The 26,973-nt window shown below is 38.6% G+C and overlaps 5 protein-coding genes across 5 annotated transcripts in view; 2 read left to right on the top strand and 3 right to left on the bottom strand.

The window, feature by feature from the left end:
- The window catches only part of LOC145493155 (uncharacterized), a 13,641-nt gene extending 5,091 nt beyond the window's left edge, over positions 1 to 8,550 (bottom strand). The window contains exons 1-15 of the mRNA XM_081472555.1: positions 7,924 to 8,550; positions 7,366 to 7,401; positions 6,997 to 7,053; positions 6,002 to 6,022; positions 5,267 to 5,302; positions 4,891 to 4,952; positions 4,095 to 4,199; positions 3,345 to 3,421; positions 3,002 to 3,100; positions 2,591 to 2,663; positions 2,411 to 2,441; positions 1,761 to 1,865; positions 1,234 to 1,326; positions 490 to 591; positions 1 to 57 (exon numbers count right to left, since the gene is read on the bottom strand). Coding sequence (XP_081328681.1) covers positions 1 to 57; positions 490 to 591; positions 1,234 to 1,326; positions 1,761 to 1,865; positions 2,411 to 2,441; positions 2,591 to 2,663; positions 3,002 to 3,100; positions 3,345 to 3,421; positions 4,095 to 4,199; positions 4,891 to 4,952; positions 5,267 to 5,302; positions 6,002 to 6,022; positions 6,997 to 7,053; positions 7,366 to 7,401; positions 7,924 to 7,947 — 978 coding nt within the window. The 5' untranslated portion in view covers positions 7,948 to 8,550. The remainder of the gene's footprint in view (positions 58 to 489; positions 592 to 1,233; positions 1,327 to 1,760; positions 1,866 to 2,410; positions 2,442 to 2,590; positions 2,664 to 3,001; positions 3,101 to 3,344; positions 3,422 to 4,094; positions 4,200 to 4,890; positions 4,953 to 5,266; positions 5,303 to 6,001; positions 6,023 to 6,996; positions 7,054 to 7,365; positions 7,402 to 7,923) is intronic.
- Positions 8,551 to 9,996: 1,446 nt separating this feature from the next.
- LOC145493192 (large ribosomal subunit protein eL33-like) lies at positions 9,997 to 12,154 on the bottom strand. Its single transcript, XM_081472611.1, has 4 exons — positions 12,121 to 12,154; positions 11,886 to 11,919; positions 10,420 to 10,720; positions 9,997 to 10,072 (listed from the first exon to the last, which is right to left on the bottom strand). The coding sequence occupies exons 2-4, from the start codon at positions 11,900 to 11,902 to the stop codon at positions 10,049 to 10,051; spliced, it is 342 nt and encodes a 113-aa protein (XP_081328737.1). The 5' UTR covers positions 11,903 to 11,919; positions 12,121 to 12,154; the 3' UTR covers positions 9,997 to 10,048.
- A 32-nt stretch (positions 12,155 to 12,186) lies between these two features.
- Positions 12,187 to 16,213, top strand: LOC145493153 (uncharacterized). The gene has a single exon (XM_081472553.1). It carries the CDS (start codon positions 12,326 to 12,328, stop codon positions 14,855 to 14,857), a length of 2,532 nt encoding a protein of 843 aa, XP_081328679.1. The 5' UTR covers positions 12,187 to 12,325; the 3' UTR covers positions 14,858 to 16,213.
- A 137-nt stretch (positions 16,214 to 16,350) lies between these two features.
- On the bottom strand, positions 16,351 to 20,073 carry LOC145493174 (uncharacterized). The gene is made up of 5 exons (XM_081472591.1): positions 19,840 to 20,073; positions 19,393 to 19,529; positions 18,608 to 18,739; positions 17,984 to 18,259; positions 16,351 to 17,325 (listed from the first exon to the last, which is right to left on the bottom strand). The coding sequence occupies exons 1-5, from the start codon at positions 20,048 to 20,050 to the stop codon at positions 17,122 to 17,124; spliced, it is 960 nt and encodes a 319-aa protein (XP_081328717.1). The 5' UTR covers positions 20,051 to 20,073; the 3' UTR covers positions 16,351 to 17,121.
- Positions 20,059 to 24,880, top strand: LOC145493180 (mediator of RNA polymerase II transcription subunit 4-like). Its single transcript, XM_081472599.1, has 8 exons — positions 20,059 to 20,159; positions 20,316 to 20,394; positions 21,141 to 21,311; positions 22,097 to 22,154; positions 22,402 to 22,488; positions 23,178 to 23,354; positions 24,078 to 24,151; positions 24,511 to 24,880. The coding sequence occupies exons 1-8, from the start codon at positions 20,080 to 20,082 to the stop codon at positions 24,646 to 24,648; spliced, it is 864 nt and encodes a 287-aa protein (XP_081328725.1). The 5' UTR covers positions 20,059 to 20,079; the 3' UTR covers positions 24,649 to 24,880.
- The last annotated feature ends 2,093 nt before the right edge of the window (positions 24,881 to 26,973 follow it).

The raw sequence follows: 26,973 nt of genomic DNA, 5'->3' as shown, positions 1-26,973 counted from the left end.
CTCCTTACCAACAGCTGCAGGTAGTGAAGCTAGCTTTCTTTGAAGTTCTTTGTTTTCCTGTAACATAAAAATGATTATGAGATCAGTAGCAGCAGCGGCGGTATTTCCATTCTATTTTAACTATACTTCCGAACAAGTTAACTATATAGTAATAAAAATCAATAAACCTCTTTTACAAGGATACCGTGTAAAAACATGCAGACTCCTAAATGACATCGCTTTCGAAGATGCGTGTTTTCTAATTTCATTTTAAAATCATTTAAGAGTTTGATTGTTTGATCTCGTTAGGTAAGTTATAGTCATAACACAGCCCGCCCTCTCCCTCCCCCAATATTAAGTTGGCTGAAACGACAGACGGGTTGCATCTTTCGCTTGATTTGATGCTAGCTCGTCTTACCTCTCCTTCACATTTTGCATAATAACCTTGTCAAGGTCTTGGAATTTATTTTTTAGCGTGCTAATAAGCCATTAAAGGGAATGCTGTCTCACCTCTTCCAATTTGAACACAACTTTCCGTGCATCCCTCACTTGAGCCTGCAGTATGTCAGTGATAGTCATGTCCGCGCTCAAGCCACTGAGATTAAGTTTAATCTGAAAAGTGAGAAACAGCGAGTGAGATGACCTGATTGTAAAACATTAAAGCTAGTTAGAAAAATAAATGCCGTTTAATGCCGTGAAAGCAGGCAGCAAACGCGAGCTACATGAAAGAGAACGATGTGGTGGAATCACTGTTTGTGCAAATGGCGCACAAATCTTCCACGAGAATTTCGTCCGAGAATTTACATGTTCATTTTACAAGATTTTGCACGGAGCACTACCAGCTTAGCTCAGCAAATGCACATACTGGGCAAAACTACGGAAGTTGGTCGGCAAAAGCAAATGGAACGTACATTTCGAATACTCCAGCTGAGAATTCTGAACTAGTTTTTAAGGTGTTCCGTCGATTTTGGAAATTTTCTGGTAGGGCAACCCATATAAACAAATCACCAGTGAAACGAATTTTCTGGATTTGTTTTGGTTAATGGAAATAAACAATAACGGTCGAGATAAATGCCTCTGTTTTGGAAGGACATCATAAATAGCGTATTGTTTGGCTCCATAAGGTCTCCGCGCTAAATTAAACTTTCAAGGTATTGCAATGTCTCTGTTGAGACTAGACGGAAAAGAGAATTAAGCTGAATCCAAATAAAAGTATAAACATATGTTCTGTAGAAGTCAATTCTGACTCCTCACCTCATCTGTTCCTTCAGCCAAATCTATTTCTGCTCCGTCGATTTTGATTTTATTCTCTCCGTCTTTTTTCTCACTTAGAACTTTCCGAAGATACTGCGGAAAAGACAAGAAGAGACATGTCAACTACTCGCGAACGTTTAACAGTGTAATTTGTCTTCTGTTTACTCTTTATTACACAATACTAGGCTAAAAGAGAGAAAGGAAAAATCCACTAATATAAAAACAAAACAGATTGTGTTCAGCAATAAAGTAAAGCTAAAATGTTGAAGTTAATTTAACCGTAAAGCTAAAATTCTAATACTTGAGGAATTAGACCTAATAAACCCTAACTGCAGCTTGCAGCAGGGTCAAATGCTAGGGAAATCAGGGAAAAACACACTGCATTACATTGGAGATTGATTGCTCCCTCTAGCAAGCATTTCAAACTCGTTTTATCTCATCTTTTGACTAGTGGCCGTAGCGGGCTAAACTATTTTTAAGATAATCGATTTCGGTTGTATTTGCAGCTTGTATTCTCTCATTCCAACCTGTTTACACTGCTTCAGCTCAATTTGCTTTGTTTGCAGCTGGTCCTCCATCAGAAGTTTATCATTGTTCAGTCGATTCTTATCCTTCTCTAGATTCTTCACGCTCTATATCAAATCAAACACACACAAAGAGGTCAGAATCCTAAATATTTTCATTACTTAACCATACCATTAAGGTGCAGGGGATGGCGCAGTGGTGACCAGTGGCGGATCCAGACCTTGAGCTAAGAGGGATGGGGGGGGGGGGGGGGCTTGCCCTGCGGACTTTTCTGCTTTCTTCTTTCTTCTTTTTTTTCTTTTATTACCCAAAATAAGAGGGGGGAGGGGCCCGGGCCCCCCAGCACCTCCCCATATATCTAGATCCACCACTGGTGAGAGCACTCGCCTCCCACCAAGAGTTGGTTCTCGCTTCGCTCAGAGGGTTTTTCTCCGGGTTCTCCAGTTTTCCTCTCTCCACAAAAACCAATTTGACCAGGATAGACTGACCCGCAAGACAACAAACTAAGGCTGACGTGGCTTCCTCGATCTCTAAATATTTTAACTTATTGATTTAAATGTGTATCAATGCCCTTCATAGTGTAGATAAAAAATTGACACAGGGAGACATTCAGTATTGGGAACTGGATTCAGTTTAAAATCACTCAACTTACTTTCTCTTGTTTGCTCAACTCTCTTTTTAAACTGAAATTTTTAAAAGCAAATACTGATTAATTGATTTTCTAAGTCAAATATTAGGATAAAGAAGCAGGTAAACGAGGTCTCGCGCGATACATGAACTTGGTGTGCCTGTGTAATACATGAACTTGGTGTGCCTGTGCGGTCAACCTTACTTGTCTATGAAGTCAGTCTGAGACTTCAGTGTTAGTATAATCCTGTTGAGTTCCTTCTCCAGAGATTCCTTGTCTATAAAAACGCGAAAACTGATTATTCACAGCCTTCTTCGTTTTAAATGGAACCAAAAAAAATCACGACTGGGGAGCATAGGTGGAGTGGGGCGAGGAAAATCTTCATTGACAATATGAGGAAAAGGAGAGACTGCTAACAGTTGAAACATAAAAACATCACACGTTGACAATTTTCAGTGATTTGATAAGACAGCTGGGAACACCCGGCAGGGTTATTCCACGAATAGAAATGGGCACGTGATCTTTGGGTATGACTGGCGAGGAAATGAAAAAGTTTAACAGATTTTTTTAACTATGGAAGGAATACAGTACACTACTTGTTATGTGCTGTCTTACCTAGCTTTCCTGCGTGACGCACTGTGTTTAATATATCGACCATTTCACCTGCCACAAGTTTCCACTGTTGAGTGTCATCTCTTCGAATACTTGATCTCCCTGCGAAAATGAACAAAAAGCGCGGGATTCAATCCACATACATACCGCCACACAATCTACAAATTTATATGAGTGAAAGCTTTTTTATAGTGAGCTGCTAAAACTACGCGCGCCTCTCAGATGATTTGCCCAATACTCTCGCTGTCCGAATCTTGGAAGCTTATCGAGAAAATTTGAGAGATCCTCCAACAATCAGAGGTTTCTTTTGCTTATTTCTCATTGTAGCAAAATGCTTTGGTCTTACTGTTGAAAATGTCTTTTCTTTGCTGCACTGCCATTTTCTTGTACATCTGCAGCTCTCTTTCCAGTTGTCGCTTTTCTCTGGAAAAGAAATGTGTCTGATAAGTAATGGTAATAGGGCTGAGCGGAGTCCAATTCGGTTTGCAATTACGAGTGGTAACAAAATAGGACGAGTCCGATTTGTTTATCACTAGTATGATTACAGAAGGAATTGGACGACACGAAGTCTTATTACCAATTAATCATAAAAATTACAATTTCCGAGAAAAGAAGAATAGCCAAGTTATGAAAGAAAGGGAAAATTTGCATTAAAAGACTAACAATGGAGGCGTGACTTGTTTAATGCCGCTCTGAAATTGGGATTGGTTCATTTAAACTACAACTTTGAATGTGATTGGTCGATTTAAACTGCAGCTTTGAATGTGATTGGTTTAATGAACTGTCCGATAGTGGGGATACCAAACTGTCCGATACCAAATTGCATTTACATTGCATTTACATACCAAACTGTCCCTTGACAACTTGGTAAGTGAATTAGTGGAAAATAGGAGTTTTTTAAACCAGTCACAATCGAGGAAATTGTAATTTTTTATGATTAGGAAAGAAAATTGGCAAGAGTTGTACCTGTGAAATATGACCAAAATGGCTGAAACACCATACACTTTGGGGCCGCACATGCCCGGTACAGCCCATGAGTCACGATGTTTACACCTGAATTATATAATTTAAACCAGTCCATATAATTGAAACATACTGTTCCAAGTCCTCCGTAGCTTCTCCTGCTTTTGATAAATCGATCATCTTTCTGTTCATCATTTTCAATTTGTCCGCGGTTTCTCTGACATTTTGAACTGTATCACTGCAAAAGAAAAAAAAGACATGGAAATGTCGGATCACTGGTCAAAACGATAGAAATGCGTCACTTTGCTCGTGTGGCCGGAGAGCGTGTGCAACCAAACCATTGCAGTGCTTTAGTCATTTCTTGTTGAATTCTCTTTTTGGGGACCAAAGTCAGAGAAGACACTGAGGAGAATAAAACGTTCAAGTTATATTGATTTGGGCCAAATCCTTATACGAGAAGGGAAAAGATTTACTGATTTGACTAATGCGAGCACTCCGTCAGTTGTGACTTCACCAAGAAAGATTGACTCCCGCAGGGTGCCCCGGGGTTTCGCCCTTTTTTCATAACATGACGTATTAACTGATCCTAAACACTAGACTACGAGTGGTCCCTCTTTCGCTTAGTCCGTCGTGCGTGACCCAAAAGAAAACTGCGGGAGAAAATTAGCCGCGCGAAATCCTGGGGGCGAGGAGCGCGCGAATGGATAATCCCCCAGGATTTCGCGCGGCTATTTTTTTCTCGCGGTTTTCTTTCCCGTCTCGCACGACGGATTAAGCGAAAGAGGGATTACTCGTAGTCTGCCTAAACACAAGCACTTGTCTTAAGGTAAGTGTTTTCACTTCCTTATCTTGATTAATTGATATTATACTGAAGAAATGCTCAGAAAGAATATTAAAATCCTCATTAATCTGTTATTGTCGGTACTAACTGAATGGCTTGCTGAGCGCCTTCAATGTCTATGGAGTGTTCCTTTCTGCTCACAGCTTCAAGCTGCAATGGAAATTTAAAAAAACTTGTAAATAAACCTTGAAAAAATAAGCACAAATTGTGAATAAACGACAAATAAGAGTGATAAACAGTTTTCCGATCGAACAAGAAATTCCGGAAATTTGGATAAATAATAAACATGCACATTCATTGCTTATTTTTGTGTACATTATCCGTGATCAATTATGGAAAATGTGCTATTTTTTAATATGAAGACAATCAAGGGAATAGAGAGGAACGAATCAACCTATCACAAAGACTCAACTAAATATGTACAATCTTCAAAAATATCTTTGAAGCAAAGACAAGAGACTTACTGCGTCCAACATCTCCTCTTCGTCCACATCGAGAGACTTTGAGAGATAGAAAATGTCAAGGAAAAAGTAATGTTAGCATGTAATATTAAACCACATTGCCTTTTACAGGGTCTTATGTATGCATTTTGCGTTCGGGTTTACTTTGGTGGTGAATATATACAGCCCGGGGGGTACTCCCAGAAAAATTGGTGGGGATAGGCGGCCTGCTTCCTAAAACCCTTACCCTATTTATGACCAAAATCTGCAATTTTCCCTACCCTACTTATGACCTGACCAAAACTTCCACACCCTACTTTTAGACCTGCTTCAGACCTGCCTTATAATTAGTTCCCTAGGTTTGACCGATGTTAAAAGCAGTGTGAAGGGCTTTTGTTGATGGTCTTATCGATAATGATGAAAAAGTAGCTTCTTCGAAAAAAAACATACACTATTCAGACTAGAGTGTAAAAAACATACCCTATTTGAGACCAAAAAGAGTGAAAATCGATTTCCCTCTAATTTTCTGACCAAAACGGCTAAAAACCATACCCTTTAGGGCCGAACATACCTACATAGCCTATACTAGGGAGTAACCCCCTGAGATATACAGATGGTAAAATCGGAACAACAAAAGAAATTGAAGAAGCGAGTCGAGCCCAGCTGAGTGAGAACTGACACTGCAAAAGGATGTTGTCGCTACTGAACTCGGTGACCACTGTCGTAGTAAGAGTCAAGAAAGTAAAGATAGCTACTTACATCTTGCAATGAATTCAACAGCTGAAATAAATAATATAAAACGAACAGTTAATGATTTTTGCCTTTCACGATTAGTACAAGGGTTTCTGTTTGGTAATTAAGGCAAATCAGTGAGACTGGAGCAAACGAAAAAAACTAACAAACGCAAATGAGTCACGAACAACGAATGAATGAGAGTAAAAAGTAAAAGTAAGTTTATTTGGATTGGACTTAGGTTAATGTTTGATTAACAATGTTCATGTTTACGTAATCTGTTTATTCAATTTTCAGTATATAAGAGTACGCATCAAGTGTTAGGAGTTCTCAGTTAGTAGGCTCTCTGTAGCCTGCTAGCTAGTAATTTGATCCGTTAATCAATTTGTTGTATTGTATTTTATACTTTGCCAATCAGAATGCAGGAAAGCCGTTGTATATCGCCCCCTACCTATCATGCACCGCGCGTATGTCGCACTGATTCTGTTAGCCATTCTATTTTTTATGGCATGGTATGAAATATCTGTGTTGTCACTTGTATTTTCGTGGTATACGGACCTTTACTATCCAACTGCAGCGAATACCGTCCAAATATCGCGCGAAATGAGTACAAATATACAGCGATATTGTATAGTTATTTGTACAGTAGCAAAGCTGTTTGCCGGACAGGTCGGCGCTCGCACGCAAAACTGTCAAATTCTCCCTCTTTCACTGATAAATTCATTGACTAACAGCAGTTGGATAATAAATCTCTTATTAGATGTTTTGGTGTGTAGTATCGCTGTATATTTGTACTCGTTGTTTATATTTGGACTCGCCCTACGGGCTCGTCAGAATACGGCACAACTCGTAAAAATATACAGCGATACTACACACCAAAACATCTAATAAGATATATGTACACACTCGCCTCGTGGCTTGAGTGTATACCGGGAAAATACAAGTGACTCGTGGGATATTCCGTGGTATACCACGAGGACGTGTTGCATAAGTGGTATATATTGTTTGATTATCATACATACGTCTTCTCTTTCACGACACAAAGATTTGTAATCACTCAACAGGCCTTCCATGGCCATCTGCGAGGAGGAAAAAGAATCTAGTTAATTTTTCAAGATTGGCTTATTTATTAAGTAATTAAAAGTGTTTTCCTTGAGACCATCGCCAGCAGTGACCCACACTAGGTGCATGGGCCCACGTTTTGTGATCGAGCGCGTGGCTAACCCGCACCAAGCAATTAAATACGTCACGTCACGCGCAAATCCGTCATGCGTCACACAACTGGACAAAAGAAAAAGGTAAAGTAGTTGCAAAATTTTTGCTATAAGGGGTGAGTGAAAACGGCCTCAAAATAATAAAATAATGAAAAGTGAAAAAACGATGTTCTTCACCTGCCCACTGAGGTGTTCCTGCATCGCGGCATAACCCTGCAGAACACACAAAAAAAGAAAAGATCAGATCACTTTAATATTGATTTTCTTCTGAGCTGCTTGCTGTTCTTATACGTACAGTACCTGATTCTGGGCAGTGCGCGAAACTGTTTGTAAATGAAAACGTGCGTTCCAATTTGCTCAACGTCTTACTTGGAAGGCAGAATGCGAGTGAATAAATATATTGATATTGAAAGCCATATTTAATGACTGAGCCTTGTTAGTCTTGTGGAATGGGATGATAATATGTTATTTTCAGATCACTCCCGGTGTTGCGGGAAATCCTAGGAAGGTGTAGGAATAACCAAACCATGGCCAGCCCACACGGCGAAGCACGCATGTTCATCATCTATGCAACGAGCGTGGAATTGGTACTATTCCTAAAATACTTCTGTTACTTGGAGGGATTACCTTAAGAATAAAACCCATATGGGGATTGGCCATCTTATTTTTCATCCTCTCTTTGTAGGTGTTGAAATAAACAACAACTGACAAAGTGATGATCGATGTTTATTTTACCTGTTGATCCTTGTCATCGTACATCGATTCATACTCGGTCAGCAACTGAAATATAAAAGTACTGAATTAGAATCAGTGATGACAGCTTATTTCTGGTAATCATGTTCTTTAATAAGAGTATGTTGTTTGTCTTGACTTACTGTTTCTCTGTGATAAGTTAAAAAAGATCTTGCGCAAAGTGCCTACACCAATCTACCGGATTCCTTCGACCAATCAGTAACAAAACCAAGAACAAAAAAGGTGCGAACAAAGACGAAACCAGTTTGTAATGTGGAGAAAGAAAAGTTTTAAACGCGATCCTCTGGAAAAGTTTGTTCATTATTCGAAAAACCACGTTAATCAGGAATTAATTACGTGATAAACTCGTTTACAAGTAACAATCAATAGCCTAAATCGGGAGACTCGAAAATTTCGGAAAAACGAAGCAATTGTGTCTCCAGCTAAAACACACGTGTAAACTGTAGAAACTCAGAACACCTTCCAGTAACGCGCACGGCCGTAGTTTCTGTTAGTCCGAATTAGATCACACTTTTCTCTTTTACATGCAATTTAATATTCAACAATTAGATATATGAGCTTTAGATTTCTATCGCATTACACCCTCGTTAACTATCACGCATAGAAACCAAGAGCCATTCAAAAGTCATTCAAAACTTTATTTGAATCCTTCTTAAAGACACTTCGAAAATGTAAAGAAGCGGCCGTCATTTTGTTAACAACCGCACACTGCTAGGCTACTCACTATCTACAACAGAATAGATAGTGAGTAGCGTGGCCAATCAGAGAACGGCATTTGTGATAGAACGCTAGCAGATTCATACTTAAGTTAGTATAACATCGTATTTCCAGGAAACAATTGTATGCTCTTTCACCTTTGATATTCGATCAGTGATGCCGCTGAATTCTTGACCAATCTGATTAGGATTCTGTTCTCCGATTCCCACTGCATGTACAGTTAATGGAAGATCCTCGTCAACACCAACAGCTTCAGCTTTGTCATCGGTTTCTCCGGTTGAGAAGAGATCTCTTCTCCAGCTCGTTTCATACTCGGATTCTTTGGGGTCTCTCAACGAGGACACCACCTGGAAGTCTAGTACTTTGACCGGAGCCTTGGCTTTCTTTCGCGTACCGTGCTTTTGTATGGCAAAGTCGTATCTTCGCGCCATGATCAGCAACTAGCTAGGCTTTTCACAACTCAAAAAACACTAATACTCTGCTGGAATGTTGCGAATCATGGCACAAAATCCCTTCCGATCCAAAAGAGGGATTTTCTTGGTAAAACCTACATGGCGGGAATGCGGTATAACATTCTTGATTTTGGCGCGCGGAATTCCATCATGTGAATTGATTATTAGACTGCAATTATGTATTACATTTGTGACGTAAGTTTCGTAGATTTGACGTCATAATTTCTCCTGGGGTTTCTAGTTTTTGGAACTCCCGTAAGCTTGATATGGAGGCTAATTGACGGATACTTCTTTTGTGATGATACTGAGAACGTGAAGAAGGGGAACACACCTGGGTTAAATATAACCACATCAGACTTTCAGAAGTCTAAATTTGTAATTACAGTTACTCAAATTGAATAGTTTGAAAATAACTGTGGCTTTTCATTCTTTCTTCATTTCTTAATCAATTAAAAAGAAACTGATGATCAAAGTTTGAACTTAGTTTACATCATTTTGGAAAGCATGGGGTTTCATTCGAGGGCCGGGCACCCGGAATATGGACCAGCTGTGGGAATGATTTTGCCAGCCTGGTTTGACCTTCTAGAGGAAATATCTCTTATAAAGAAGTTCAGTTCCAAAAATTTTGTTCTCCTGTGAAAACCAGTAGCCCTCCTGTTGAAAACTTTGATGGAACCCCTGGGAAAGTCTTGAATAACGAAGATTTGAGGGAAGCTTATAAAAGCAAAAAGGTGATTGAGATCACATACATACATGCCTTATTTGAAAAGGTTGAAAATAAAAGCAGCAAAAATATAGGCAACACCAGGTCAGATGCAGCTCTCCACAATAAGAATACAAAATGTGATACAGTTGAATACTAAAAACAAACCCAACAACTGGAATATGCTATGAAGAGAGCATTTTATTTGTACAACTACACAGTGCAAGAATTCAGATTAAATCCTCGAAGGGTACAGCATCTGAAAACAGAAAGAAAATGTTATTATAATTAATAATATTTCAAATGTCACAAAAAAAAACAGTTTTGTTGCAATGTTTCTCGAAATTATGAGATTTGAACCAAATGGATCTTCTTCACGTCAAAGTAAAAATAAGACAAAACTAGATAAAACTACATTTTGGTTAGTTAAATTTTCTGAGCTCTGCTCAAGTGTAGTTTAAGATCAAAAATGCTATAATGCATTACAGCATTTCAAGACAATGGAAAATGTTTTTCATCATAGCTCAGAAATGGAGAAGTAATTATTACAATATCTCTAACTCTCATGTAGTTAACAAATAGAATTGTTGCCATAAAATAACATACCACTCTGACAGTAGCACCCATAGCTTTTGGTGGAAGGTTGTGCCTGAATCTAGCTCGCACCACACCACTGTTTCCATGAGGTCTGGTAATCTTTCCCCACATCACTCGGAGTTTGCTTGCTTTCTTGTCTCCTTTGGCTACCGTCTTTCTCTTGGCACGGTAAACAAATGCAACACGTTTGCCAAGGTAGAAGTCAGTTTCTTTCTTGTCGCTGACTCCTTCAAGCCTTATCAGGGAAGTGTTAGGTTGCTGATTCCGCAAACCTCTCTTGTAGCCAAGGACAATGCCTTTTGTATACAAGCTGAAAATAACCAAATTCTGATTATCAGTTAAAACTAAAAAAGCTTAAAAAAGAACCAACAAAACCCAAAAGCAACCAACTTTGACAACAGTAGGGTTTGTACCATTTCTGGCAAAGAGCTATTGTCCACTTTCATTGTAGATGGACTATCCAGATGGTTGTCTGGTCATGTCACTCAACAGTAAGATCACTGCCCAGATGTCTGCTCCCAAAATGTTAAATTACCTCTCACAAGTAGCTTTGCTCAATACAAAAGAACAGTTCAACCTCCACTAATGGCCACCTCTCTTCAATGGCCACTTTTTTTGGTCCCAGACAGTCCATACATGCACTCTTATTTCAACCTCTGTACAACAACCACAATGGCAATGGCCACAAAAACCTGACCCAATAGCAAAAATAATCTCTTGGAAACAGCCAGTTAATCAGTGACTGATGAATGGTGTATACAAAACATCACTTTTTGTTATTGTAAAAAGTCACCGGACTTGATCTGTATTGTGAGTCATTAGGCTCTATTTCTGCTAAGTTTCTGTTTTATTGATACATTTTGATTTATATATGCTAAATAAACATTTTTTGACAAAAAAAAGTTGTACCCTGAATAAAAAAAAAAAAGAAAACAGCTGTCAAATTACACCTCTACCTTCCCACAACAGCCACCTCTCCACAAAGCCACTTTCCTTTGTCCCCAAGGTGGCAGTTGTTGAAACGTTCAACTGTAACTGCACTACAGACAGTGAAAACACTATTGTTTTTCAAGCTTTGGCAAAATGACCATAATTCATCTGAACTGACACATTCAACATATTTTTGTAATTTGCTACACAGAGTGAAGTCACTTTGTGTGTGATCTAACTATTAGCGGGAGTGAACTTACTGGGAGCGATCTCACAAAGAAGCAAAATGAATGAAATTCGGCCAGGTTTTGGACGCTTCTCGGAATGTATGGTTTACACTTGCAATTTATTCAATTCCAAATCCATTTAGTATGCGTTCTAATACATAAATATTCTGCATAAAATAAAACAACAACAAATCCTGCTTGAGTTCATATGGCTAAGCCATTAAACTAACATAAGCTTACATTAAGTATAGTGGTATCAAAATAGCGAGGCGTATAAAACCTTTAGCATGATTAAAACTTATGTTTAGATAAACTTACCGTGTTGGTTGGGACATTTTAATCTTCTAGTTACCTGAAGCAAACAGAATAGCAATTAGTGTAGCAGCCATGTTGGACAATAAATGAAGACTTAAAAATGACATAAAATCGGACGTTTTCCTATAATAGAGTACACACAGGATAGAATTATTTTATAAATGATACTTTTCTCCTGTCAAAGGTGGAAAAGAAGCGATTGGTGCAACGATGGAAAGGGATTTCATTTTACACTCACTCTGTAGCCAGAAGCCGAGAAATGTCGACCAGAAGAGAAAGATTGAGACGACAAACACAATCTTTAGTCGGTCAGCGATTCGCTAGTTTCCAGTTCCTCTGGGTTTTCGTTCATAGCAACAAGAAACATGGCGGCTTGACTACTCAACCGTTGTTACGTTACTCTGGTAAATTTTGAGCCATTTCGACAGCATTCCTGACGGGTTATGGGTTCTGAAAGAAGAGCTTTGTCTTCTCGCTCTCCTGCTACGAGGTATGAAGTCCTTCTTGTCGAGGACACGCCAATGAAAGGTCTCAGCGAAGAGCGAATGACCACTTGCTTTCATGTATTCGATGAAATCATTCCAGATTTGGGAGTTTATAAGAAAGTTTTGAAGATGCTGCGAGATGAAATATACGAGGCTGTATATAGTAATGAATATACCACTATTCCACCGAAGAAAGGGAAAAACAAAACGTCTTATATTCAGCGTCTCCCGTATTTTATTCTTGTTAATCGAGTTTTTGAAGAACGTGACAAAAATGCGGACCAACTGCAAGCAGACATCGCCGCACTGGAAGGAAAACTTGCCGAGAAAGATAAACAACTCGACGAAAGCAATCAGAACATTGAACAGCTTAAGAAGTCGCTCAAAGATTGCAGCGATAAGATTTACAACATGGAGATCGAAATGGAAAACAACTCTTTGGAACAGAGAAAACTTGAAGCTAACATTCAGTACGAGCAGATGATGCAACAGGCCGCTAAAGACAGGTACGAAAAACGCATTGCCAGTCTTAAAGAAGAGCTCACTCAAGCGAAGGAAAGAAATAAGTTTCTTGAAAAGTTTAAAGAGGGTTATGATGCTCTTGAAGAAGCTTTTAATGATTCAACAGTGTTTGAAAAGAAGCCCCTTAAGCCGGCTGTTTCGACGAGGAGGGCTCAGATTGTTCAGGAGATTGCTTCGGCTAAGCTTTTAGAAGAGCAGCTCCTCACCATGCAAAATGCAATTATTGAGGAATTCGAACTATTCTTGGAAGAAAACAAGGCTTCGCCCACAAGTGAAGTTGATTTGAAAAGCAGTGGGAGTAACTTTCGAGTGACCCCAGATGATGAACACGAGATGAGGGTGAAACTAGAAGAAGATTTGCACAAAGTTAAACAGAGGTTCAAGCAAAACATTGCTGATATTGAAAATGAATTTCAGCTAATTGAAATTCAGAGGTCCAGTCTTGAAGATCAGTTGGCTGAACTTGAGGAAGAAGCTAAAAGAACAGAAAGAGAGACCAACGATAAACCAGAAAGAAAGAAAAACATGTTTGCTGTGCAAGCAGAGAAAGAGAAGAAACCAAAACAGCCAGAAGAAGATGATGAAGAGATTGATTTTGTTAAGATTATGAACAGTGCACATAATCAAGATCCATTCATTGCACACGAGAGAATCCTGAGCAAGTATTCAGCAATGTTGTATTACTCATGCAACCAAGGAAAGAACTACCATGAGTTTAAAGATGCCAAGTTTTGTGCTAGCTGTGGTGAAACAACATTACTATGCCCGCACAAAGTTACAGATCATAAGGTTGTTTCATTGCCCCATAACTGCACGCACATAAAAATTATCAGACCAACAGTGCACATATCACGAGATGAAAAACCTCCCGTTCTTGTTGCAGAAACCCCTGACAGTGTGCGAACTTTGTCGGCAAAAACCAACAGCACTCTGGGATATGGAGATGAGTCAATCATAAAAGCACAGCAGCACCTTACCATGTCATACAAGTCCCTTTGGGATGACTACTATTCTCGTACTTCAATTCAAAGACAGATTCCCAGGTCTCTTTCTGTGGATCGTGTGTCTTCCATCATTGAACAGTTTTACGCTTCACTCATTTGGCAAGATGATTATGCAGTGGAAGATGAACAGATTGTTTCAGTGGTGGATACATTGTACTCCTTCTTCCATGAGAGGTATTTGGTTTCAGATGTCACATACCTGGCTGTGTATGACTTTGTTTCAAGCGTAATTACGTTTGCACCAAGTAGCAAGACTATTCAGTTGTTTGCTCAAGCAATGTGTGGTAACCTAGATCCTGTTGTCATCCGTTATGTCCTTCTGGTCAATGAGTTCATTGATCTGGTTGAGTGGCTGGCAGTTAAAGACATCAGGAGCTTTGCTCATGTCGTGTTTCCCTTCATGAATGAGGAAGATATTGAGCAGTTTTCTATGGGTTACACCTCTTTCAGTGAGAACAAGATCTCCAAGGAACTGGTTTCAGAGTATTTTCTGTACATCATTCTGAAGTACAGAGAGCCTCACTTTCAAGAAATGGAAGTGAAGCTTCTTCAGCAACCAGGAAGGAAGCCTGGATTTATGACAGATATTGAATACGCTGAAGCTATTGACAACATCTGTCCTCTGGCATCAGAGCGCTTGAGACGCCGTCTATTTGTGGAGTCTGTAGAGCACATGAGAAGCACTGATGATTCAGTTTCAGTTATGCGTCTGGCTCAAATCACTGGTTATCTTTCTCTACTACAGTTGACGCCAGTCATAAAAAATTCAATTTCTCAGAAGGTTGAAGAAGCACGTCTTGTCGTCACAGAGGGTCAGTCCCCTCCTCCTGATGTTCCAGTGAGCAGTGAATTCAAGCCTGGGAATTTTTTAACAACGAGCACTGCACGTGCAGTGGCAGCTGAGAATGCCAAGCGCTCAAGAACAAGGCAGCTGAAAAGGATTGAAGAGTATCAGTATGACTAGGACAGGAGAGTGGCTTGCAGAAAGCAAGAACTTTAAGTCCACAGTTGTGACCTTTGGATCATGTGACTAAATCAGAGAGCTAATTGTGGTTATTTAAAAATTATCAAATTGTGAGGAGAGCAGAGTTGATCACAGCAGTGACTACTCCCAAAAATGGGCTGTAGGGCATGCTTCTTGAAACCTGTACCCTATAATTTTGAGATCAAAACAAGAGATACATGTAGTTTCTATCCTTCTGAAAAACATCAACACTGACAACAAATTCCTCTTTATTGCTGTTTATGTTATTATATTATATAGATACAACTTTGAAAAACAAGGGTGCTGGCAACCCAAAATAACTATTAGGTTAAAAATGCTAGGTTGTCAGTTTACAAATTGACTGTGCTATGCCATACCCAACTCCACACCAGGGAATATAAACTATATCAGACCAAATAATCTCCAAACATTTTTCCATGTACCCTTTGCCATTGCACATACATTGCAAGGAGAAATAGACATTGAAAGACTGGTGTTAGCAAAATCATTGCTGGTTAATGTTTGGATTTGCACTGATTGATAATGAAACAATTTGAACTCTGAACTAAGATGTTGTCTCTTCAATCAGGTGTTGTCCCTTCACTTCACTGTCAACTTTTAGATACTTTACATGTAGATAACAGATTGTGTTTCAGATGTATCACAGGGCTAAATTCCAGGTTAAATTATGCAAATACAATACTAATCTAAATGCTACTTTTGAGGATAATTGCAAAAGAACTCTCAAGGTTGAAGGTGCATCATTAAGGGGAACACATTCAAATGATTCTACCAGAGACACAAAGGAAGGGACAATGTTTGGACTATTTCCAGATAAAAAAAAAGTTAAAAAGTTTTAATGTTGCATAAGTGAACACAATTCTTGTATAGCACAGTTTGGGAATTACTGCTTGAGTGGAATTACATATGATCATTCAAGGTGTATTTTATTGTGCAAGTGTCGTTTGTTGTACTCTGTAGGAGTTGAGATATTGGAAGAGAACAGCACAGACATTTGTTTTTGTTTTTTGCCCATAGGCATGTTCACCATTTTTCACCCACCACACAAGGTTATCTTTAGATTATGGAGATCCTTGTTATGGCAAATACTATGGAAGAAATACTATGGATACACAGTTCATTATGAATACATTTAATGTAAACTTTGTAAGATAGCTACATTGTATACTTGTTCAGAAGTGATGTATCATTTGCAATAGACAATAATTCACCACATTTTTTAAATACCAAGAAAACTACTTGTAACATGCTGGTGGAGTATTCTTGATGAACGTAAAAAATCTAATGAAATCTGACACATCTTCTCAATCAAAACTAATAGGATTCACAAACACTGTCACGGTTATGAACTCCTGAGTTTTAACTTGATCTATGATTAATGAGTTTGCAAACTTTGTATCACCTTTGATGCGTAACTTTGAAGGAGAGAATGTAACTCATATAAAAGAGGATTCCATGGATAAATAAAGATTTTACTGGAAATTTGCTCAGTGGTAGCTAATTAATGAAACAAGTATAGTTGTGTATCAGTTTCATAATTTGCATGATGCATCTGATGTTATAAAACTACTAACTGTTGGCCCAGCTTTTAAACAAGACTATCAACCTTTTTACATTTCACAAGTGACTATAACTATTCTGCCTTTTGGAAAGTGGAACAACTACATAAGATTAAAATTAATGGAAAATTATCCTAGTCTCTCTTTTTTGCAAGAGTCATAACACTGTAGTCTTTTGGATATGAGAAAACTCATTAACTTGGCCAGAGTCAAAGGTTGTGCAAACTGGTTCTCTCTTCTGATGGTACATTTAGTTAATTTCTAAACTGTTGGACAATGGTTCATAAAGTCAGTCGTGACTAAAACATGTCTCAGGTCTGGGATTTTTTTAATTTGTAAAAATAGGTCTGAAATCTCTACAAACTTATTTTGAATTGAACAAAGATTATTCGCACCTTAAAATCCACAATCCACAATCCACAATATAGTACATGACCACACAACTAGTAGACTGGAAATCAGTCCATATTTGTTGGATGAAATGTAGTGTCTCAATTGCACTTCCTGCTATAAATTTTGTGCATCATACCCTTTTATCTTCAGGGAAAAACTTTGCACTCTTGACAACTAGAAGTGCTACTTTTCACTTAATCTTGCAGCAGAGACATCTTACTAGTGTTACAAAAAGATCAATGAAATTTTTTTGTGTACAGATTAAAAAAACTATGAGTCATAATCATCATCTTCATCCTCGTGCTTTCGTTTGATTGGTGTGATTAATGGCTGCTGAGTGCTGGCGACAGTCTCATCCATGCTTGGAAGAGCTGATACTGTGAGCATTGAAGCTGGGATACCTGTGACTTGAGATGCCGTGGCTCCTGTTTTGGGCTGACTTTTAATGGGAGTTGTTCCAGGTTCACTTTTTATCTGGTGAATGGAATAAGTTATCAGTCAAGGCATGTTAATTTCAAGTCACTCTGATGCATGCACTGATAGCTGGGACAGGTGCTTGCCATGAGGGTTTAACTGAACTCAAGATAATTAACTCAAGTGTAGATTTCAGTACACAGCAACTTGAAAGAAGCAAATTCCCATGTATCATGAAGACTCCTAAGCCTGCTGACAAACACCTGAAATCAACGTTTAACCATCAATGTCCCGCAGACAGCATTGGTTCTTTTGTTGGGATTGCCATCATATTGTTGCCAAAATGAATACATTATTTCAATGCACAAGTATACCAATATTAACTTTGTGATATTTGACAGTAAAAAATTTGAATTGAAGATCTTAAGTTTTCTCTGCTTCTTCAAGCAAAAAGTGTATTTCATTGGAACTGTTACAAAGCTAAGTAAATCTTTGCCTTTAAACTTAGAGATACGACAGTAAGTTACTGACTACAAGTCATGTTGAATCTTGACAAAATTTTCTGATAGAATATCAAGATCATGAATAGCATGTACTTTTATGATGATTCCCTAATGCCATAGCCTGTGAACACAGATGGATTTCCAGCGTTTGTTTCATGCCACCAAACAATGAATGGTCAATTGATGATTGAAATATGTAAAAACAGGGATCCCACCTGTATTGTTTTTGCGGTTGTGGTTGCCACTCCAGGTTTCTGTACTGTGTGAGTAGCAGCAATCCCTATTGGCTCCTGTTTAACAGTCACACTACTCACAACTTTAGAAGTTGGCACAGCAGCAGCATTTGCTGCAGCTCCTGCAGATGCTGTTACTGGGGCAGTTACCGGCATTTTGACAGTTATAATAGTAGTTGGAGTGGCTTTGACAGGCGTTGATACTGAAGACTGGGAGATTGTTCTTGCTACCACTGGGTTGGAACGAACTTGAGAATGCTGTTGATTCAACAAGAGTTACTTATGTTAACAGCATTACTAATACAAAGCAACGCAATAATGGGGTTGAGCCAAAGGCCAGGCTTGCTTTCCAAAGGCCAAGTGGTACTACTCAAGAAAAAAAGAGCCAAGCTGGCATAGTTTAATGGAAAGATTTCCTTTTAGCATAAGAATATAATTTCCAAGCTTTTGTAAACAGGAGTGATGATGTTCTATCTGTAAACAAAAGTTTCTTATTGGCATGTTCTTTCCCATGCTCTTCATAGAGTTTTACTTCACATAACAAAGTATCAGGACTGTTACGACAACTAAGCTTCTGAGGCTTTTGCAAACTTTTGCATACATCACCTTTTTCTGTGTCTTGACTTTGTAGTTGGTGGAGGTCAGACAGTATCTGTCAGGTGGCAACCGTAAACCACTCTTTGTCTGGATCTGAGGTAGAGGGTGTCGATTCTTCTGGCGAGCAATCTCAATGAGAAACTAGCAAGAGAAAGAAAATTTGGACAAAAATGTCATTATATGAGACTAAAATGACATTTGCAAAGACTTAGATAGATGCTAAAACACAAAACATCAAATGCTTTGAAGAATGTCATATAGGAGGGTTTGCAAGTTAACACAAGAGAGAGGGTTGGCATGGGTTTCAAAGACATTCAGTGTAATAGCATAGGATTGTAGTCTGTAAACTTGTGTGCTGATGACCTACTTTGGCATAGAATTGAACCATTCCATTTTTTATCTGCACCCCCCTAGTGAGGGTCTAACTGAGGGCGAGGAAACAGTCTCTTTAAAGGCTGTTTCTGAGGGAGCAAATGTGAAGGGGCCTAGTTGATCTTTTAATAAATTCCAAAGGGGGAAGTGTGTTGGCACTTTAACTTTCCTATCTTGGGAGGTAAAATGTTTACTTTTCTGAGGGGGTAAGAGCAAAAGATCCTCGATAAGGCAGGGGGAGGGGGGGGGGGGTTGCGGTTACGGAATGGAATGGCCCATCTTTAAAACTGTGGTGAACACCCTCAGTGTGCGATGTACACAGATTTAATGCATTCTGGCTATCATGGTATGACATGCCCTATGTTAGCATGTGTATGTTATTTACTCAAATTAAGCAACAAATGGATATCATAATGACTTACCTCTCTCGGAGGTGGATTTGTATAGGAGTGGTCCAGTCTTGACTGTATGGCTAACTGCACATCATCTGCGTCAAGTTCTTTCTTGCCAGCATGTTTGGAGTAAACTGTTGCATCCTCCAGTACAGTGGTAATATAACCTGCAGTAAACAGACAGATTGTATCTTCACGAACCTTGTTTACAAGGTTTCAATTTTAAGTCTTTTAAGTTGAGCTTGATGTCCATGAAAATTAAGCTTAAAAATTTAAGCAAAAAAGTTTCACCCAATAGCAATTATTAGACGTAAACTATGAAATCTGCTGATACAGAGTCTCCAATCTATTACTAGGTTGAAAAAGCGACGTAAAACTGTGTCTTAAGACGAAAACAAAAGTCATAAAAGACCCAGGAAACTGATTTGTTATTGCAATCCAAGTTATCAAATATCTGAAGGACTTTTGAAAACTCACGGTAAGTGTATTCCAGCATTTGGTTGATAACTCTCGGCTCATAGTCACTGATTCCCATCTCTTTTAAAATAGCTCCCATGACTAAAGCATCTTTAGGAGTGCTTTTCGCTGGCAAATTCCCCTCGCTCTGTTCATTGTCTGTTTTGTCCGCCATTTTGTTCAGCTGCACTGGGAGAGACCGTTGACTGGTGAGCATAGAAGACAATCCCATGTTGCATTGCAATTTTCCACAAAAATAAAATGGCGGAAGCGTTTTCATCAGAAAGAAGCACTAAAGATGTTATAAATGACATACTGGATGACTATGAAAAATTAACCAAGTATGTTATTATTTCTGTTTTTAGCTCTGTTTTGTTTTGCAAGGTGTGACTTTGTTCTGAGATTAAGATGGTTAATCCTGACAGTGCAATGACCTACTTTCACTGAAAATTATTTGCTAGTTTGTTGTAAGAATGGAGTTTCTCTCCTGTTTCTAGAGAATTATTCGAGAGTCTATCAGCAGTCTCATTGTATCGGACAACAAAACAAGATGCTAGCTCTGGAGATACAGCAAAGGTAAACTTTGACTTTGTCTTGATTGAGACTATATACAAAATAAAAATAAACTTATAATAGGGTGTCTGGAAAACCCGAATAGCGAATAGCGAATAGTCGCGAATAGCGAACAGCGAATAGTCCCGAATAGCGAATAGCGAATAGTACGAATAGGGCGAATAGTGGCGAACAGTCTCAAATAGTGGCGAATAGTGGCAAATAGAGGCGAATAGTGGCAAATAGTGGTAAATAGTGGCAAATAGTAACAAATAGGGTACCCAGTATCTCGCAGTCAACCTCGTAGCAACTCAGGATGGGATTTTTCCGCTAAAAAGCACAGATGCTTATCAGGACAAAAGGTGTTTCTAAACGTAATTTCTTCTGTTTTAACCACTGCGAAAGCGTAAATACGTCTTTATTAGGTTATCCTTGTGTTTTCTGTTTTCTTAATGCTGGCGATGGACAGCCTACTAGCCCGAGTCCAGAGAAGAAAAGGTAATAAATTCACTGAAATTCTGTTGCTGATTTGGATAATTAATTAACGATTTATATTAGATCTAAAGCGGTGACTATTGACGACTATTTGCCACTATTCGCCACTTTTTGCGACTGTTCGCCACTATTCGCACTATTCGAGACTATTCGCACTATTCAGGACCATTCACTATTCGCTATTCGCTAATCAGATTTTCCAGACACTCCTTATAATAAGCTCAAGCCCAAGACTTAAATCAAAATCAGTGACAGGATTTTTTTTTTATGTATAGGCTGTTGATCAGCTTATTGCAAAGGATAAAGAACTTCAAGCAGCCATTAAACAAGTACAGGAACAGCAAGCAAGACAGCAAGAAATCCAAACAGTGAAAGAGGAAATTTTGAAGAAAGATCAAGAGATCCTTAGTCTGGAATCCCAGTTAAAGGAAGCAGAAAAGTTACTGGTAAGTCTGAATAAAAGGTGCCATGATGATTTAAAGATGATTTCCAGTCCATACTACGCACTCAAGAGTTTGTTTATGTTTTTTGTTTTGATTCATGTAAGATGTCACAAAATGTAACATGCAATTAGTTTCATGTCTATATCCATTATGGATGCAAAGCTTAATGCTTCATTCTTTCTGACGTCACTTGAGGAAACAACTTCAAATGTGAAAAGAATTTAAAATGCCTCAAAGATAAGGTAAGAGGTTGTTAACACAAATAACATGGATTTGCATTCCATTGAGTGAGACTTAAAAACATTTTGGTGTTGAGACTGTGCAGTATAGACTGGAAAATAATCATCTTTTAACTGTCAAGAGTTAGTGGAAGTTGTAGAATGATGAAGTAAAAGACTTGTTAAGATAAAGGTTGTCATTATTCAAGTACCTGACTGAGACTCTTTTGCAAAGACACCTGTATTGTTATCATTGCAAGTCTCCTTATGTTGAGGCATGTTTGGTAATTTTATGAGTAAAGCAAACCCTGCTCCATATCACTCGCTCACTCACTCACTCATCCTCTTTGCTTCTGTGAGTGGAGCATAAGACTACAACCCTGTGCCAGATACATATTTCTCAGTATAATGTACATAAAGACAGGGTTTATGGACCCACATATTGTAGACACTCCTATGGAGACGCTTTCTAAGTCCACATGGTGTTTGTTTTTTGAGTTTGAACATGCATCACATAAAAAGACTGCTGTAAAGAACCATGTCAATTGCATTTTTTTTCATTTGTTTTAGTCTCAAGCATTGTTCCAAGCAAAGAAAAAGTTGTCTGCTATAAACCAGGCTGACAAGGGTAAGTAGAAAGTTATTATTTCAAATATTGAGTTCTTAAGGCTTAGGGAGGTGTTGATGATGCTGTCATTAACATCTACAAGATCTCCACACCCTCTCCCTTGACCCAAACAACCATTCCACATTAAATTTGCCAAACGACCTCAAGTCAAAGTTATAAAATGATGTTTATCTCAAATTTGAAGATTTGACCCATTCTCCCTCTATTTATGACTGGGTTTCTAACCCACTTGTTTTATTTTAACAAGGAATGGTTTCCTCTGAAGACCTGATCAAGTATGCTCATCGAATCAGTAGCAGTAATGCTGTTGAAGCACCAGTATCATGGATGCCAGGTTTGTTCCTGAAGATCAAATTCTCTTAACCTTCTTCAGGCCCCGTCCACACTACAAAATGCAGCTTTATTTCCACAGTGAGGCCTACTGGTCACACTAATCCGTCAAAAAAAAAAAAGAGCTTTTCAAAAACTCTCTTCAAACTGGATGAATTTGAAAATGCCAGCTTTGCGTTTTAGTGTGGATGGCAAACATTTTGACAACGGAGCTTTTCAAAAGCAATGTCATCATGACAATCGTGATTTTGCTGCCAGAGTTTTGTTCAAAAACAAAATAATCCAAAATGACCAGTGAGTGTTGCATTGTCAAATTTCTCCAGCATAGTGAGGATGTAAAATATTTGGTGCATTTTCAGAGTGAAAATGCCGTTTTCAAATTTCTCTGACGCAGTGTTAACATTGCTGTGACAAAATGAGGAAATTTACACGCTTATGCTTATTTAAATACACGACCCCACAAGCTTTTAGCTTTAATTATTATCGTGTTTAAATAAAGTTTATCTATCTATCTATGCTTAGAAAGGAATTCAGCCACTCTTGTCATTTATGTTTTTATGCACACTGACTTTATGCACACTGACTTTTTTCCATGCAGATTCTCTTATTTTGTTCAAAATGCACGCTGTTAAACCTCACACTTACATGACATTTCTTTAAGGTTAATTTTCCCTGGGCTACTTGTAATTTTAGGAGATCCACGCAGGCCTTATCCTCAAGATATAGAGATGCGATCAGGATTGCTTGGTAGACTTATGGAAGGTGTTCCAAGTGAAACTGATCAGCCTGTGACCGGTGATTCAACTCTCCAAGAACTGATGCAACCCTCAGTCTCTGCATCACACGTGTCGCAACCTGTCGGTGGACTTGGTAGGTTTTATTTTAAATCAAGAATATTAAGGTGGCTCCCTATAGTTTTATGATTGCACATGCACATAAGACGAAAGCGCAAGTAATCTGCACATGCTCAACAGAAAACATCAGCGTTTTTCGATTTTTATGATGTCAACACAAGGACAAAAAGCAAAACTGACAGTGAATTTTCTCGCATTTCCTTTGGTGAATATTTTTAAAATTTGGCTCAGTTGTAACCACATACACTTCCTATAAAATACCCTATTTTTGTTAAAATCTGTCAGAGCTAATCTTGTATATTTAGAAGAATGACAATTACAGAATATTGGAAAAACCGTCTGAACAACCTTCACTTTTTACCAATTCAAAATGTCAGGCAATATCATTTCCATGATCTGGCAAAGTATGAAAAAATTTCACCGAAGGAAAGCATAAATGTTAAGGAGTTTAGGCCGAAATAAGGAATATATCTGCCTCTCGTTAGATGAGATGTTGCCATGGTAACGACCTTAATCCAAAAATTGACAACCAAAAAGTAAGCCTTATTTTAAGAGTACCCATACTGGTAAATCTGCTGTTGTCAGAATACATTTTTACATGTCATAGGGATACCAAAACCCCTGAAAACCCTGTTGGCCATATAGACACTTAAGTAAGGTGGACAGCTCTGTAATGTAGACAGTTACAACTGGTCCTAAGAATGTAAACAAATTTGTTGTGCATTTCCATTTTGACCAGGTCTTACCAATGGTCAAGCATCTTCATTTTCCTGGCAGAGCCACCTATCCACGGGACAGTCTTCATCTCTGCAGGTGGGAAATAATGAGAGATATTTCTAGTAACTGCAGCATCTAGTTCTGTGCGCGCATTGCAGACCTATGATGCCACTTGACGAAATACATGGCCATTTCCGAATCGCCTTTTGCCTCAGTGTCAAAACGAGTCTTCGTGTGAAACCATTCACATGAAAATGTGTTCCGCCTACAGGTTCATTTTCATGCAAATCAAACTCATTTTCATACGAAAGATTTTGCATGAGGACTCGTTTTGAAACAGAGGGACAAGATAACTCGGAAATGGTCTAATCTTGCGTAAAGCAGGACATTAATACCTGATTTCTTCACTAGCTTTGTATACGAAAATGTTAATAACAAATTTGATATTTTGACAGCATGACACCTCTTCTAGCTTGGACATCATAGCTAACAATCTGACGAAGGAAGTGACCAATGGCAGACAGGAACAAGGCGTGGATGAAGTCGAGTTCATGTCGTCATCATCATCATCGTCTTCTAGTGACAGCCCATAATACTAACTTTGTATAAAATAAATATTACAGTAAATAAACCTCCTTCAAATTGACTGACATCTGTGGTCTATGCGTCTATCAATTCCAAGGTGATCCTGCGCCCTCCGAACACAATCGGGACCCAGGAATTTCACCAGCTGAAATTTCACCAGTGTATTTATTTTTACAGCCACAATCTGAATGCCTCCCACCTCTCCAACACCCCCCCCCCCTTACCCCTTACCACCCCCCACCTCCCAAAGGACTAAAAGAAAACACATGCGGTAAAATTGAGTAAACCAAACTACGACAACTTCTGATTGGCTAAACAGAAAAAGCCTTGGCTCTGATTGGTTAAGAGTCTGACTGTCTGTTGCACACCTCTTGTGAGTGGCTAATATTACCGCATGATTTCAGCATTTGTAGAAGAAAAGCGGTCAACGATGACTTAAAAATAGTACAGAGGGAAATAAGGAATTAGCTGCTTCTGTGAATTATCTGATATGAAATATTATTCAACTCCACTCAACAGGGAATATCGCGGGAATCGAGTGCACAATATCTGTACGAGGGGAGACCGGTTTAAAAGGTTTTCTTTAGCCTAAGAGCGCCAGAAACGTCATTAATCAGGGAAAGAAACCATTGAATATTTTAAATTCTTTTATTAATCAGCCATGTTAGGCCCCTTCTACACTTCACTGGAGGAATTTGAAAACGGACGTTTCACTTTGAAAACGCATCTAATATTTTCCGTGGACACTACGTCGGGGGAATTTAAAAACGCAATAATCACCGGTCATTTTAAATTTGTGTTTGAGAGAAACTTGGGCAGGGACATCACGTGATTATCGTGACTACGCCTTGTCGAAAAGCTCCGTTTTCAAAATGTTCTCCATCCACTCTGAAACGCAAAGCCGGCGTTTTCAAATTCCTCCGGTTTGAAGAGCATTTTTGAAAAGCTCCGTTTTCGTGACGGATTAGCGCAATTTTTGCAAAGCTGCAATTTTTAAATTTCTCTAGTGCATCGTGTGGACGCTGCCTTAGTGTGTTTCGATGTGTTTGCAGGATCATTGTATATAAAACTTTATTCTCGCCAATTATGTGTTGAATCGGCCCACGGGCTAGCCAAAATATCTCAAACAAGACACGTGAAAATATACAGTGATACCCCACTCTAAATGTCTAATAAAATATAATTACTGGTAGCACGTATTCTAAAGAACCTGCCAAGTTTATCATCGATAATTTTTTAAGCTTTTCTTGTACAAACAGCTTTTAAAATACCTGCCAGTAGAAACCAAACTTGTGCTCTCGTGCAAAGGAAACCGATGCCGACAAGGTGGGCGTTTAAGATAAAGTCTTCAATATCAGTCTCGTCAGTCCATGCCCTGTGAGAGTAAGCGACGCAGAAGAACTTCTTGATCGCCTGTGCAAAGCGACGCAATGAAAGAAAAGCGAGGTAACAATAACTACAGTAGCCTATTAATGAAAATATTTATTGCAGGCTTGTTGAGATCTCTAAGTCAAGAGATCATAATTTATAATACTAGAGTGAGAGACAAAGCCACTAGGCACGGAAACTGGACGTAAAGAGAGTTTTCTTTTTCGCTTTCCTCTTTCTCTCGCCAGTCGCGAAACATGTACTTTGTAAACGAAGGCATCTTCTTAGAGGCCTTTATCATGGTATTAAACTTTAGCACAGCTCAAAAGAATATACATTCGGGAATTTTTTAGTTTAAAATGCATTTTCTGTGTATGAAATTAAACCGCTAAGAAGTTACAACGTACTAAAGTCCTTGGACATTGTAGTATTTTAACGACATCACATATAAAATCCACCTTGGTTTTTATAGCTTTCATTTTTCCGCTTGGTCGTAAATTTTCACGCGGCCGAGATGAAAGACAACTAAATTGAACGTTCTTGGATATTTGACAAAAAAATTGTGTGGGCAAGTAATAAAAAGCTATAAAAATAAATAGCTTGTGTAAGCATTAGACGCGCACGGGCGTTTATATTTGTCTTATTTTTTTACGAACGTTGAATGGAATAGCGTTAGCGAATTAGTTGTCCTGACAAATTTGAGAACATTACTTGAAATTTTTTTTCTTCTTGTTGAAAAAATACCGCAAAACTGTTTCGACATACCTTACTTCATTAATTTCTATCATTAACATACGTCAGTTACGCTATCACGAAACGTCCGCCTACACTCCTAAACTCACATAATGTTAAGCTCTTTGGATATGCCATATGCACTTATTTTTATTTTGAATTCGATGTTATAAACAGCTGAATGTACAGGAAGGCAAACCCAATCAAACGGGACCTCGACCCGGCTACTGGTA

Source organism: Orbicella franksi, chromosome 7 (assembly GCF_964199315.1).
Source record: "Orbicella franksi chromosome 7, jaOrbFran1.1, whole genome shotgun sequence".
NCBI lineage: Eukaryota > Metazoa > Cnidaria > Anthozoa > Scleractinia > Merulinidae > Orbicella > Orbicella franksi.
This window is presented reverse-complemented; position numbering and strand designations above follow the sequence as displayed.